At 53.1% G+C, this 14,368-nt stretch overlaps 1 protein-coding gene across 1 annotated transcript in view; it reads left to right on the forward strand.

The window, feature by feature from the left end:
- DGAT2 (diacylglycerol O-acyltransferase 2) overlaps window positions 1–14,368 on the forward strand; it is a 29,493-nt gene that overhangs the window by 8,667 nt on the left and 6,458 nt on the right. Inside the window, exons 2-4 of the mRNA XM_039228692.1 lie at window positions 6,549–6,677; window positions 11,318–11,425; window positions 11,779–11,849. Of these exons, the coding sequence (XP_039084623.1) occupies window positions 6,549–6,677; window positions 11,318–11,425; window positions 11,779–11,849 (308 nt within the window). The remainder of the gene's footprint in view (window positions 1–6,548; window positions 6,678–11,317; window positions 11,426–11,778; window positions 11,850–14,368) is intronic.

Raw genomic sequence — 14,368 nt, forward strand, 5'->3', positions numbered from 1 at the left:
TTTGGCAAGGTGGGTATTAGCCTCACTGTACAGATGAGGAAACTGAGGCTTGCACAGGAAGTGACTCACCAAGGCCATACTTCCTGTAGGTTAGAGGCCAGCTTCTCCTGATGCCCAGCCTTCTGTCCTCTGCACCTTTTCCAGGCTAGCATGCCCCCTCCCCAAATACCAGTGTGAAGGTGGGTGGAGGAAGTGGTGTGGGCCGTCCCAAGGCATGACCCAGGCTGTCCATGTGTTCTCCTGCCTCGTGGAGGCCAGCCTTGCTCAGGGCCTCCTCTCCACAGGTCAGAGGATCCTCTGGTCCCCTTTCTAGCTCATCACCCCCAATTATTTTTCTTTGTAGCTCTCATCCATGCCTGGCATTACATTTACCTGTAGGTGCTTTATCTCTCCCTCAGCAGGATTCAAGCCCCTGAACAGGTGAGACACTGCTGTGTCCACTGCTATTTCCCCAGTGCCTAGTACAGTGCCGGGCACCTCTTATGTGCCCCATGCTTCAGGCCTTATCTCCATCTCCACCCATCTTCTCCCAGGAGGCCACGTTTGGCCACTCAAGCCCTTTCCAGCTTCCCTATTTACAGTTTCTGTTTTCGGTAAACGTGAGCCCCTGTTCCTGGTTTGTTAGCTTGCCCTTTATAATTGCCGCTGAACCTTTATTCCCACAGTTGCCCCCAATCGCTGTGCCCGCTTTTCCTTCCTTTCACCTCCCAGATCTTGTCTTCAAAGCCCTGATGAGGCCGTGCCGTCTCTTGGAGCCTCCTTGGCCAGTACCTTCACTCTGCCCCCTCTTCTCATAACACACAACCTCAGGACCATGCACATCTTGGAAAATGTTGTGTTTGATCATTTTCCATATCCCTTCTCACTCCGCTCAATGGTGGAAGCAATGACAGTAGCTACCACTGAATCATCCAACAAATGCCAAGTGTACCTTATATGCATTTTTTCCCCATTTGCTCTTCCCAACAATCCTGTGAGGTGGGGATTATTCTCCTCATTTTATAGGTGAGAACACTGACGCTGAGGGAGGCTAGGTGACTTGCCTGCGGTCACAGAGGCGTGTGGGGCAGAGCTGGCCAAGGGTCCTTTCTCAGATTAAGGGGATTAAGCTCAGATCCTGCCCCTGCATGTACAAGGGAAGCCCAGGAAAGCCTGGTTTCATCAGCCTGGGTGTGGCCACCCGGTCACTCTGCTATCAGATGTTGGGCAAGGAGGTGTTCACACACCCATTCCCACTGCTGCCCCAGCCTGGACTCTGGGACGGAGGGGGTGTCTGGCCCCACCTCTAAGGGCAGCTGTGGCTTAGCCCTGGTGGTGACAGCTGGACTTGCAGGGGCATGTAGGGGTGGGGATCACATCCCTTGTACAGCCAGTCCATGGAAGGGTGTCCCCAGTAGACTTGGGGCCCAGCTTGGGGCCAAGCAGGTGGCCTTCCCTCAGACGGAGGCGTGTTCCTGAAGTCTGAGTGTGCACTGGCTTGTGGCATGGGGACCAGCCCTCAGTAGCTTGGCACCACAGGAATGATGAGGGACGCAGAGCCCAAATACCAGCCTCGAGTCCTAGCTCCCCTGTACCCTGACCTCAGGTGACTGGTTTAACATCTTCTGGCTTCACGTTGCCTCAGTTTCCATCTCTGTGAAATGGGGCTGCCCATCCCTGCCTTGTCTGCCTTCCTGGGGAGTGCCGTGGGACATTATAGCCCCATATAGATGGGGTGGCTTCCTTCCTGGGTGTCAGAGAACCATGCTGGGCTTCCTGGCAGCTCTGCTCCTCTGCCTGCCCCTGATCTAGGAGTAAAAGAGCTGTGTAAAATAAGCAGTGAGATGGATGGCACCTGGGAACAGCTATTTGAATTAGCTATTGGAACATTTCTTCACAGGACCAGTGACGTTAGTCTATGGCTTGTCTTGTCTCCCTCCATGAAAAAAAAGACGTGGTAGTGGGTTCTATTCGCATCACAGTGGGGAGCTCATGCTCAGGGAGGGCATGGGAGGCTCACCCCACCTCTACCTTGGCCAAGGTGCTCAGTGAGGGTGCTGGGGCCTTCCTGTCAAGCCACTCAGTCTAACTTGGACATCCAGGCCTTCAACTGCGTCTGCGGCTCATGGTCTGTTCATTCACATGTAAACCTCTGTGAGCACCGTTTCTCCAGGCCCTGCACAGGGCACATGGATGAATCAGGTGTGATCCCGGCACCCAGCAGATACAGGCAGGGAGGCTGGCCAGCAGGACTGATGCAGAGAGGGCAGAGACTGTGTGCTGGGGGAGGCCAGGAGAGGCGGCGTGGGAGCTAGATGCTGTCACTCCCTGCTGGCCCCACCCAGGACTGCGGGACAGCCACGCTAAGTGTGAAGGCAGTGGCATCTGATTGCAGCACTGGCATCCACACCAGCTTCTGCCAAGGCCCTGGGCAGAGGAGGTGCTGACAGCTGGGTGCTGACTGAGGGTACCCAGCAGAAACTCACTTCCCCTCTGCTGGGCAACTGTACCGGACCTCTGCGTGGTATCCTAGGAGGTCGAGCAATCAGAGAGATTGCAGAGTTCATCCTCCCTATGCTCATTTTATAGGTGGGGAAACCAACGCCCAGAGCCGTGAAGTGACTTGGCCATGGTAACATAGGAGTCGGTGGCAGACCTGAGACGGAAACCTCGAGGCCTGCTACCACTTCACTCCCTCCATAAGATGCCTGCTCCAGGCTTGCCCCTGTGAGGGAAAGCAGGTCATTCATTCTCCCCACCCCTCCCAGCTTTCCCCCCACTTGGTTGTGGGGAGAAGAGAGAAGGAATCTGGGGGGACCTGAGGCATAGAAACAGAATCCAAGCCAAATTGAGTCCAACTGTACCACCCTTGAGCCAAGCAACCCTTGGCCCTGTCACTTTTTATCACCTTCCCAGTGGGAGTGATGATGCCCAGCTCACAGGCCTGGTGAGGAAGTACTTTGTGGGCCATGTGGGCAGCATGCCTGTCGCCCAGGCATTAAGAGAGGCAGTCGGGGGGCTTGAGGAACAGCCAGAACGGAGACCTGCATCTCCTCTCAGCAAGCCCGTCTCAGTGTTTGCTGTTGGCCAGGCGCTAGCAGGCCCCTGGGAACCCAGACATGGATCAGACCCAGTCCTGGCCCCCTCATGGGAGAATGGATTTGTAATCTGCAATTAGTACAAGGTGAGGGGCTGTGGGACCCAGAGGGGGGACTCCTGTTCTTGCTCTTATTTCTCTGTTCTGTGGGCCTCTCCTGACTTCATTCCAGACAGGCTTTCTCCATGGGCAGGGGAGTGGGGGGCATGGGACAGGTATGATAGCTTCTGACAGTTCCAAGCTTACATGGGCTTCAGACTTTATAATCCCAGGGAAAGAACGACAATCTCTCTGCAAAGCTTTGGCCATTCTAGGTTCCAAAGGATGAGCTGCCTTACCTCATTGTCAGCATCTCATCAGGTGGGCAATGCAAAGAGGGGCTTTCTGGGCAGAGTAACATGGCTTGGCATCTCTTAGGTTCATAGGGGGCTGACTTCCACTGGGGCTAGGGTTGAGTATCATGGACAGGCCAGCAACAGGGCAGGGCTATGTGGTCAGCCAGGTTGGAATGGTCGGGCCCAGAGGCAGCCGGGCAGGCCAGGCCTGGGGAGGGCAGGGAGCATCCCCCTGGCCTCCCTCCCCGGGCAGTGCCTCACTCTGACTTCCCCAGAAACACCTGTCACTCCTCACTGGTGTTTCCTTCTTTGCTGCAGAGCGGCTGTGGGTGGTAGTTGGGATAAGGCAGGGTGAGAACAGGCAGCGTGGAAAAATCTGGCTCTGGCCGCTTGCCTTGGGGCTGGTGGGAGTTCCTTAGGCCCCTTCTTTCTGTCTGGTTAATAGGGGGAGGGTCATACACTTTCCTGTACTCTGACCGCATCTAATTGTGAGATAAGCCTAGCAAATGGGTTTGGATTAGAGATGAGGAAGAATTGTTCTTTTCAGTTGTTTCAAGGGGGATATGTCACCAGTGTCAGATTACTGTGTGGCCCCTTCCCAAGCAGGAGAGCTCCTTATGATCAGTGGAACCAGGCAGCTGGCCCTGACCCAGAGCCCTTTTCTTTTTTTTTTTTCTTAAGATTTTATTTTTAAGTAAACTGTATACCCAACATGGGGCTCAAACCCAGAACCCTGAGATCAATAGTCACATGCTCCACTGACAGAGCCAGCCAGGCACCCCAGTGAGCCCTTTCCTTAAGCGTTCCTCAAGCTGCTGGCCTCAGGGTCCTGTTTGCAGTAGGAACTGGTCACATGACCATTGCCTTTTCTTCCCTGCCCAGCAGAAGGTGGAGGTCCCAGCTCCTTCCCCTTCTTCCGCCCCTGCTCCAGACTGCCCTACCTAAGACTTTGGACTGAGGATCTTGTTAAAATGCAGATTTCGATTTGGTAGATCCAGGTTGGAGCCTAGATTATGCGTTTCTAAACAGCGTCCAGGCCTCACTTGGACCAGGAAGGTGCTGGAGTATTCTGTCTTCTCTGCAGCCTGGACACCAGGACCCAGAGCAGGGACTCACCTTCTCCTTAGCCTGCCCTTAGCTGCCACGGCCCCTGCTTCACTTGATACAGCACAGCTCAGGAGGTAGAGCCGGCAGCCAAGCCCTGAGTTGGGAGCCCAGCCCTGGGATCAGGGGTTCAGGCCTATGCTTGGGCCACACCTCTCCCCACCAAGTACTTACAGCAGGCCTTTCCCCACTTCTGAACAGGTTTACCAGGCCCTGAGCATAGCCTTTCTCAGATATGCTGTGTCCCACGTACAAGAGCTCTTTGTGCTTGGCACCTGCTGTGGGGGAAAGGGAGGTTCCGAGAGCAGGGAGCAGGGATCCTGGGTTCCAGCCCTGACTCCACCTCCTACTGCCTGGGTAACCCTGGGCAAGTCAGTACTCCTTCTCAGTCACCTGAGAATCCAATGGGGCCCCACTAGATGACCCCAGGGGCCGTCAGGCTCCAGCATGGGTTTGGGGAAAGTGTGGAGGTAGAAAGGGCCTGTGGTGGTAGGGTTTTTATTTAGAGGGCCAAGGAGCATATGCCAAAGCCTCTGGAATGCCTCAGTGGTCGAGCCTCATTTACCACCTCCACCACAGTTATGCCTGAGGAGTATTCAATGCTACTCAGCACCCATATGTGCCATGCCCTGCCGATATAGCAGGGAGCCCTGGCCGTCTTGCCTGGGGTCACATAGTGAGTGGTATCTGGCTCTTCTGGTGTTCCATGACACCTTCCTCTGATCCATTAGAGTGGGTAGAGGAGACAGGACTGCTATGTCTGCCTTGAGGTCTGGTGTTATCTATGTGTCTCCTTAAAGTCAAAGCAATTGTTAACTCTCAGCAGCTGAGGGTTATGTCCCTTTCTAATCCACCGTGACCTTGTTGCTGTCCAGATTTTGAAGAAATGCAAAGGCTTGAGTATAAATCCCTCAGCCCCTCTCCCAGCAGTAGGCCAAGGGTGAAAGGTCATGAAACCCTCAAGGACAAGATGGTGACTCAGTGCTTGGACCTTTCAGGGTGGCTGGTGTGAAGGAATGTTTGCCCAGAGCACAGTAGTCACTCAGTGAAGATGTGTAGAGTGCAGGGCATGCAGTTGGGGCTCAGCAGATGTGGGGGTTTGAAGTGGCCCACTTCCTTTGGTCCAGCTCCTGCAGGCAGTGGGCTATGGATGGGTAACCTCACCCACACTCTCCCCCAGTGCTGCCTCGCCTGCCATCACCAGGATTTCTGGTCCTCCTGCCCATCAGCCACTCGAGTCCAGAGCTGATTCCTGGGGGCACAGCCAAAGAGCCAATTAAGGGGGCACATCTTGGCCTAACTGCCAGGCTTGGCACCTGCTTGGTAGCAAATGTAATTACCACCCTTCCTATCCCAGGCTTCCTGAAGCTCACTGGCCACTGGGTCCTTTGAGGAAGCAAAAGCTTGCACTTGATTCCTCTCTGAGCCCCAAGCTCTGGGCACTGAGATGAAGCCAAAAGTGTAAATCCTTCTGAATATGGTAATGGGGGTGGTAGTGGTGGTGTTGGGGTGGGAACAAGAGGGCTCAGCCTGCTGGAAAAGGGGTCCTGGGGATAAGAGGGGAAGGGGTTGGGGTACTCAAAGTACACTTGGAGAAAAAAAAACACATTGCAAATTGGATATTGAACTTCTGTCCTTGGCCTCACAGGCAGATAGGAAAGATTAAATATTTGTACTAGATCCAGATAAAGGATAAGGACAGGAGTTTGATTGGGGTGAAGGGGGGAGGGAAGAGAACTGGCAATTATGGAGAACTTCCTCCCAGCCTCTTTGGTACTTCATTTGGTCTCCAAAATGACCTTATGAAGGGAACATCATTCTCAATGGGCATGTGTAGTAGCTGGGGCACAGGGAAGCATGTGAACAGCCCGTAATTACAAAGCTACTGGGTGGCAGGGCTAGGATTGAAACCCAGGACTGTCTGATTCTGTGGCCCTATGCTCCTCTCAGTGTCTGTGGAGGTGGGTTGGTGTTGGGGACTCTGAGGCTGGAAGGAAGGGTGGCAACAGGCTGACTTGTCCCCTCTGCTGCAGGCACTGGCTCCAGCATCCTCTCTGCTCTCCAGGACATCTTCTCCGTCACTTGGCTCAATAGGTCCAAGGTGGAAAAGCAGCTGCAGGTCATCTCGGTGCTACAATGGGTCCTGTCCTTCCTTGTGCTTGGTAAGCTGGGGCTTAGAGGGTGAGGGCAGGCAGGGGCCTCCCCAGCAAAGGTCAGAGCAGGAGCTCTGCTCTGCAGGGGTGAAGGGTAAGAGCATCCTCCCACTTACTATCTTTGAGTGCCCGATCAAGTGCACTACCCCCGGGCATACATGAGGACTCAGTGAGAGTTCCCATTCCACAGATAGGAAACCCACCTCTCAGATATGGTAAATAACTTACCCCAAGTCACATAGATTTGAATCCAGGTCTATAGGGCCTACAAAGCCTGTGCTTTTCCCACATGCCACTCTGCCTACCCACATCCATTTTCCAGCAGGTATGCTGCTTTGCCTTAGTGTGAGGTGGTGCGAGTTTGAGTCCTGACTCTACCACAGACAAGCTCTGTGACCCAGAGCTCTCTGAAAGTGTTTCCTCTTTGCAAATGTGACAAAAGTGCTGCTTACTTCACGGGACCTTTGTGGAACTTAAAGATAAGGGACGAGAGCATGCAGCACAGGGCCTGGTCATGGTGAGCCCCGTTATATGGGAGTTGCTGTTGGGATGTGTCCTCAGACCCTGCTCCCAGCTATCAGCAGCCTCTGCCGGACACAGTCCCCAGCTCCTCCCCTTCTCTCTCTCAGCCCCTCTCCCAGCAGTGCTTTGGCTACTGCAGGTCCAGCTTGGTTAAGTGCTCGTTCACCAGGGTCGGGCCGCGGTGGGTTGTCTGGGAGGAGGAAAGGGCCCCTGTGCGGGCCAGCCCCTGCTCTCCTAGCAGCCTCGCTTCTTCCCCAGGTCCCTGTGTTCTCAGCATAATGAGTGGCCTCCTAGCATGTCAGGGCAGAGCATCACAAAGCACATTCCAGTGCCTGCGGAGAGCCCTTCGGGGCACACCACTCTCTCAGAGTGTCCAGGCTAATGGGGGTCATCAGGAGGCACCCTGTCCGGGAGCAGCTGTCCTTCCAGGAGGCATGGGGGCCTCTGAGACCATATTTCGAGGGTAACTTCATGCTGCTCCTCCCTTCCTTTGGAGGGCAGAGGGATGGGACAGGGCGCTGTTTATCAAGCTCCCACAGTGTACCAGGCACTTGATGCAACTTTCCTTGACTTTCTACTTCACAGGTAAGGAAATGGAAGCTTACAGAGGCTCAGTGACTCTGAGACTTGTTAAGCTTGTTAAGTGGCATCGTTGGGATTTGGGTGGAAGCCCAGGGCACTCTCCAGGGAGCACTTACTGGAGAGCTCAGAATTAGTGGATTTGGTCTGAAACAGCCAGTTTTCACTTTTAGGTCCAAGAGTAGGCTTTAGGGAGAGGACCACGAACCCTCCAAATTAGATGAAGGATTATATGTGAGAATATGTGCACCTTCTTCTTCAGTGAAGGGCAATTATGGTCCTCAGATTCTTACAGGGACTTTATAAGATAAACACTGGTCTGGGGAATAAAGCAAATTAAACTGTCACCTTTAGGGCTCAAACCTCCTCCTTGGACTACATTTGGCCACTTATTAGGATCCTAGAGTAGAGAGCCCAGAAAGGGCAGAGCCTGACTCAGAATGAGGAGGAAGTAGTGGCACCAGGACAGGACTCCATGGGTCCTGTGCAGCCTGCTGTAGCAGCTCCCACCATCCCCACTCGTACCAAGAAGCCACCACTATCCCTGTCTTAGTGGGTCAGAGCTTGGCAGATGAGGAGCAGAGCAGCAGGTAGAACCCTGGCCCGTGCAGTATGCAATGGGGACTGGCCTCAAGTTGAAGGTTAACAATTGATCGTGTCTAACATAGCCCAGAAACCGGCCCAGCATCTTCCCAACGCCCTGGTGTAGGTGGGATCCTAAGCCTGGCTGGCAAGACGGGCGTGCTGAGCTGCTGCTAATTACTGCCCTGAGGAGCCCCAGCTGCTCCTTCCCGCTCCTGCCCAGACCTGCTGGCAGAAGCTCATCTGGTGTCACAGAGACTGCTGTGGGCCCATTGCCTACCTCTGAACAGAGTGGCTCTTTACCATGTTTGTGCAGTGAGCTCCTCTGGCCTTGTGGTGAAGGCTATACAACCTCCTCAGTGTGTTTAAATGCGTAATATGAAGTATATTGGATTTCAGAGGAAACCAGTGATACTGAAGTGTAAATACACATGCATTTAAGAAATCGAAGTAGATGTACAGTAACACATGGGCTTCTTTATTATTACGTTAAATAAAAACATCTAGCAGCAGGCATAATCATTACTATAATTCTTTTTTAAATGTTTATTTTTGAGAGAGAGAGAGCATGCACATGCACACACGCGCACACACACACAAGTGGGGGAGGGGCAGAGAGAGAGCTCAGAATCTGAAGCAGGCTCCAGGTCGTGAGCTGTCAGCACAGAGTCTGACATGGGGCTCGAACTCACAGACCATGAGATCCTGACCTGAGCCGAAGTCGTACGCTTAACCAACTGAGCCACCCAGGTGCCCCTCATTACTATAATTCTTAAGTAGTGATGAAAATAAATGATTTTTTAAGATACTGCCACTGCTATAAATGGGATATGCAAGCACCTTTGTTCTCTATTGGTGTCACTGTCAACAGGTACTGCTAATACTACTGGGGTCTAGGGAACTTGAATGGCCTATTTCCCAGGCCTAAGAAAGAGGACCAAAGGCAAACTGCTCAACAGTGTGAGCAACTTTGTTAGTTGCCTTAAATTAGACATAGCCACTCACCAAGCTGCTTCAAATAGCTCACAGCGTGCCTTTAACGACGTTCTGTAGACTGCAGATGCTTGCCTAGAGACTCCTCTTCCCCATCTGTGGTGTCACATGCCTAAGCTGGTCCTGAAAAGCTGCATGCCTGGTCACTCTATGTTCATTGCCCCTCCCAAGATAGTTGTACTGCATTTAGCTACCTTGAGAGAGGTTAGCTCAGGAGTAGAACAGGACTGGATTGTGGATGACAAGAGACCACCATTTTTCTGCTCTTAGTCTCACAGAGAGTCCGGCCGGCCCTCCCAACTTCCTCGGGAAACCAGAGGAGGCTCAGCATATAGCCAGAGGAAGAGAGGGCAGGGGGTGCAGAGCCAGGCAGCCCTGGAGTGCCCATGACCAGCACAGGGCAGTGGAGAGGGTGCTGGATGGAAGCCATGCTTCTACAAGAATGAGTACCTGCTGCCCCCAGCCCTGGGCTGAGTGCCAGGGAGCAAAGATGTGCCTTCTTCCCTAGTGTGGAAAATTCAGAGGTGAGAGGTCCGTGTGGAAGGGCAGTGTGACTATGGAGAACCGTTCTTTTTTTTTTTTTTTTTAATATTTTTATTTATTTCTAGGAGAGAGAGAGAGAGAGAGAGACAGCGTGAGCAGGGGAGGGTCAGAGAAAGAGGGAGACGCAGACTCCGAAATAAGCTCCAGGATCTGAGCTGGCAGTCAGCACAGAGCCCGACGCGGGGCTCAAACCCACGAACCGCGAGATCATGACCTAAGCAAAAGTCGGACGCTTAACCAACTAAGCCACCCAGGCACCCCTGGAGAACCGTTCTTAAAGAGATCTGGCCTGAGCTAGGCCTTGATGGCCATGTAAAGATGGGAAGGAGAGAGGCCCTGAGGAGGCCCTCTAGGGGCCAGCCATGAGGTAAACCAGCTCTGGCACAGACTTCCCTTTCTTTCTGTGCCAAGTTATTCAGCGTTAGGGCCAAAGACCCAGAAAGGAACGATTGCATGGAAGCTGGCCCCAGAGAGCTCCTGGGGGCCTGCTGGGGTGTTTGTAAGGGGGCCTAGGGGTGCTGGGCTTTGGCCGGGACTGCCTACTGCTCCGTTATGTTGGAAGAACCTGTCCTCCTCCTGGGGCAGAAACCCACCTCTGTCAGGTTCCTCTAGTGGCAGTCTGGGGCTTCTGATTTGGGGTGAACTTCTTTTTTTTAATTTTATTTTTAATGTTTTTTATTTACTTTTTGAGAGGGAGAATAAGAAGGAAGGGGCAGAGAGAAGGGAGGACAGAGGATCCAAAGCAGGCTCTACGCTGACAGGCTGACAGCAGTGAGCCCCGACACAGGGCTCAAACTCACGAACTGTGAAATCATGACCTGAGCTGAAGTCTGAAGCTCAACCCACTGAGCCACCCAGGCACCCCAATTTGGGGTGAACTTCTAAAGGCTGGTACAGATTATAGATTTACTGGTCCAAATTGAGTTTGACTCCTGGCTCTGCCACTGTCCTGCTGAGTGACCTTGAGCATGTTACCTCCCCCTCAAGCCCTAGTGTTCTCATTTCCAAAATGGGATAAAGTCCCCCGGCCACACACATGAGAGAGTGGCTCAACCCAAGTCCTGAGAGGTAGAGGCACTTAGCACGTCCCTCCCTGTGTCCACAGTAACGGTGGGGGGGGCACCACGGCAGGGAGAATGTGCCAGAAAAGGCCAGAAAGATCAGCTCTAAGGACAGCTTCCCTGAACTACAGCCCAGACCATATGGAGCCCACGTGCCCCTGGACCCCAGAGACGCCCATTAGAACCTAGGAGATGAGGCTCTTGTCCCCTGAGCCTGCTCCGCCCCCAGGCTATGGCTACAGGCCTCCTCTGCCCACCACCCCAGCTGTGCCTAGGCCGAGTCATTGGTGAGCCTTTCCCTTGGGAAGATTGAGGCCCCGCCCCCCCGGGACCGCAGGGCCTGATTTGTGGCCCTCTGCTTCCCTCTAGGAGTGGCCTGCAGCGCCATCCTCATGTACACATTCTGCACTGACTGTTGGCTCATCGCCGTGCTCTACTTCACCTGGCTGGTGTTTGACTGGAACACGCCCAAGAAAGGTAAGAGCACAGCCTCCTAGCCCCACCCCCTCACCTTGGGACACTCCCTCCTGCACACCCTGAACTTCCTCCACGTGCCTGCTGCCCCTTTTTCCTTAGCACCTACTATGGGAAAAGCAGGGAGCCAGCCCCTCAGAGGACACCACCCTAGTCCTCGAGGAGCTCACATTCAGTCAAGGGTTTGCCTAATGTGAGGGAACAAAGGGCCTGGTGGGAAGGAGGGAGGAGATGCCCCACAGGGTGGTTGGCCCCCAACTCAGGGTTTTGCACTGGCTCGGTCTTATCTGCCTCTCCCAGATGTCACCCGCCCCTACTCCCACTCCTTCTCAACACTGTGTTTTGTTTCCTGGAAGGTGGCAGGAGGTCACAGTGGGTCCGAAACTGGGCTGTGTGGCGCTACTTTCGAGACTACTTTCCCATCCAGGTAAAGACTTGTGGGTGTTACCTTGGGCGTCAGGCCAGGAATGGTTGAGAAATTGGAACTTAAGCCTTAACTCACCTGTCCACAGTTACCATGTGTGCTCAGCTGAACCATGTGACCTCTTCACAACATATGTGAACATATGTTGATATTCTACCCCAATTTATGCAGTATTTGAGGCAATTTAGGATACATACAATATCATACCAGGTAAAAAGAAAAGTCAAGACTTGAAGGAAAAAGCATTTCAGCCGTAATAGTCCAACAAAGTTGCAGAGGTTGAGCTTCATGGTCAACTGTGAACTTTCTGGCAGCCAAGGCAAACATGGAAACATGATAGTTGTTGGTTTTTATTTTGGGAAAGGAAGAAGCTTGCTAGTTTCTTGGGGAAACAAGACTTGTTCTAGCATTTCAAGAAAGGAGGTTTCAGACACTGAGATCCTTAGTGATATAAGGAGCACGTATAATAGATATTATGGCCGTTGCTTGTCTGCCTCTCAGTGAAGATTAAAGGCATCACTCTCAGTGAAGATTAAAGGCATCACTTAAAATGGCAGTGATTTATCAAGAGCAATACTAAGGTAGTTTCAAGTCCATCTGACCTGAACCATGGGCACAACTTCAAGTAGTATGTGTGAGGGGCTTTTTTCCTTCTGAAGCTCTTGCAGAATATCACTTCTCTCAGTCAGTTGCAGGTAGGTCCCAGGGAATTAGGGCCCAGGAAACGAGATGTGCGGTGAAAGAAGAGTGAGGCCCTGGTTGCCGAAGTGCTCAGGGGAGGCTTCTGGAGGATGTGCTTCTAGAACTCCATCTTAAAGATGAGTAGCACTGAAGAGGCATGGAAACCAATGAGCACATAGGTGCCTGCTTTTGAGAAGAAGTCTGGGGTGTGGGGGATGTTGAAGAGGTAGAGTAGAGAAGGAGGGTCTCCACTTATTGGGAGCCTTCTAGAAACCAATACCTTTCCTTAAGGAGTCCCCTTTAACCCTTACAGTACCTAGTGACATGGGTATTAATTTTATCACCCTTTCACAGAAGAAAGGCCTGAAGGTCAGAGAGTAGGAAAGCTGAATGAGGCTAGTTGCAGTTTGAGCTGAAATCCCAAGTACTGTCTCGCATCCAAGTCTGGCCTCTTCCCATCACAGCATACTGCCTCCCTATACAGCAGAGCTGTAGGAAATAAGCTGAGCTAGGCACTCGGGCTTCCCTCGGGCGGGGAGGATGAGGGCAGGAAGAGTCCAGCATGGCCCTCAGTGAGGCACCATCCCTTCCAGCATGCAGTCTCCCCATGTGAAGGTTTACACTAAGTTGGTCTCTGAGTTTCCTTTCTGCTGTATCAGGCTGCTCTGCTACACTGGTCTTCTAAGCACCCATCTTCTCTGGGGCCAACCTCAAGGTCCTGACAGAACAAATGGCTTGGTCTGGATCTTTTCTCATCTTCGTCTGGCCCCCTGCCAATAGTCTACAAGCCAGGATCACAAGACAGAGGCATCTGGGCCGTGGCGCATGTGGGCAATGCTGGGGGATTGTGGCTAACTCTGGCAGAATCCTGAAGGGTTTTCCTGCAGGGGAAAGACCTGTCTGGCCAGCTCACTGAGCATCCCAGCACTGGCCCACTCTAGCTGCGTGGGGTAACCCAGCAGAAGGCAGTGGGGTCTGAAAAGCAGAGGCAGTGTGTGTGAGAGTGAATGTGTGCAGGGTGGTGTGTTTGCTGTTGTGAGTCAGCGACTGAGACATCCTGGCATGCTGCCTGGAGGAGGTGGCCAGATAACCCTCCATTCCTCCACTGCACTCAGTATTGGGAGGGCACTCCCTTTGCACACTCCAACCTGAGCCAGTTTCCCCAGGATCTTGGGGGTCAGGGCTCCCACTCCTGCCTTTCCCTGACTCCATCACTGGCTGCAAGGAATTCAAGGCTATTGTTGCTGGGACAATGCTGCATTATAAGACCCAACCCGCTCAGCCTGGAAGTGAGAAAACTGAGTCCCAAAGAGGGGCAGGACTCAGTCCAGGTGGCCTGGTCTAGAGGTAGAGGAGGATCCGCCATGACCTCCTTTCTCCAGGCCTCAGTCTCTACCTTGTGATCAAAGAAACGGCCTAGATCAAGGCTCTTCCCACCCATTCTATGCTTTGGAATCCCAGACCTAGCCTTCCCAGACCCAGCCTTCGGTCTGGAGCAGGCTACCAGTGTGGTGCTGGCTGCTAAGTTCTTACCTTGACACATTCCTGTCACAAGAAAGCCGCCCCAGGGTCCACATTACTGCGAGCTGGTGCGGTGGGCACACCTGCTCCTCGGGAGGCAAAATCTCAGAACAGGCTCCTTGCAGAGCTTATGTAAAGCTAGGCCCCCTTTGAAACCCCTCACTGCCCCCTACCCAATAGCCATGACTTGTACTGCTGCTGTTTTCCGTTTGTGTAGTGGGCAGCTACGAGTTGGTTGAGCAACTTTGATGTGCTTGCCAGAGGCAAAGTGGGAGAAAGAGTAAGGAGGTCCTGAGCAACAGAGGGTGGAATTCACACGG

The sequence above is a fragment of the Hyaena hyaena genome, unplaced genomic scaffold (assembly GCF_003009895.1).
Source record: "Hyaena hyaena isolate Hyena2069 unplaced genomic scaffold, ASM300989v1 scaffold_34, whole genome shotgun sequence".
NCBI lineage: Eukaryota > Metazoa > Chordata > Mammalia > Carnivora > Hyaenidae > Hyaena > Hyaena hyaena.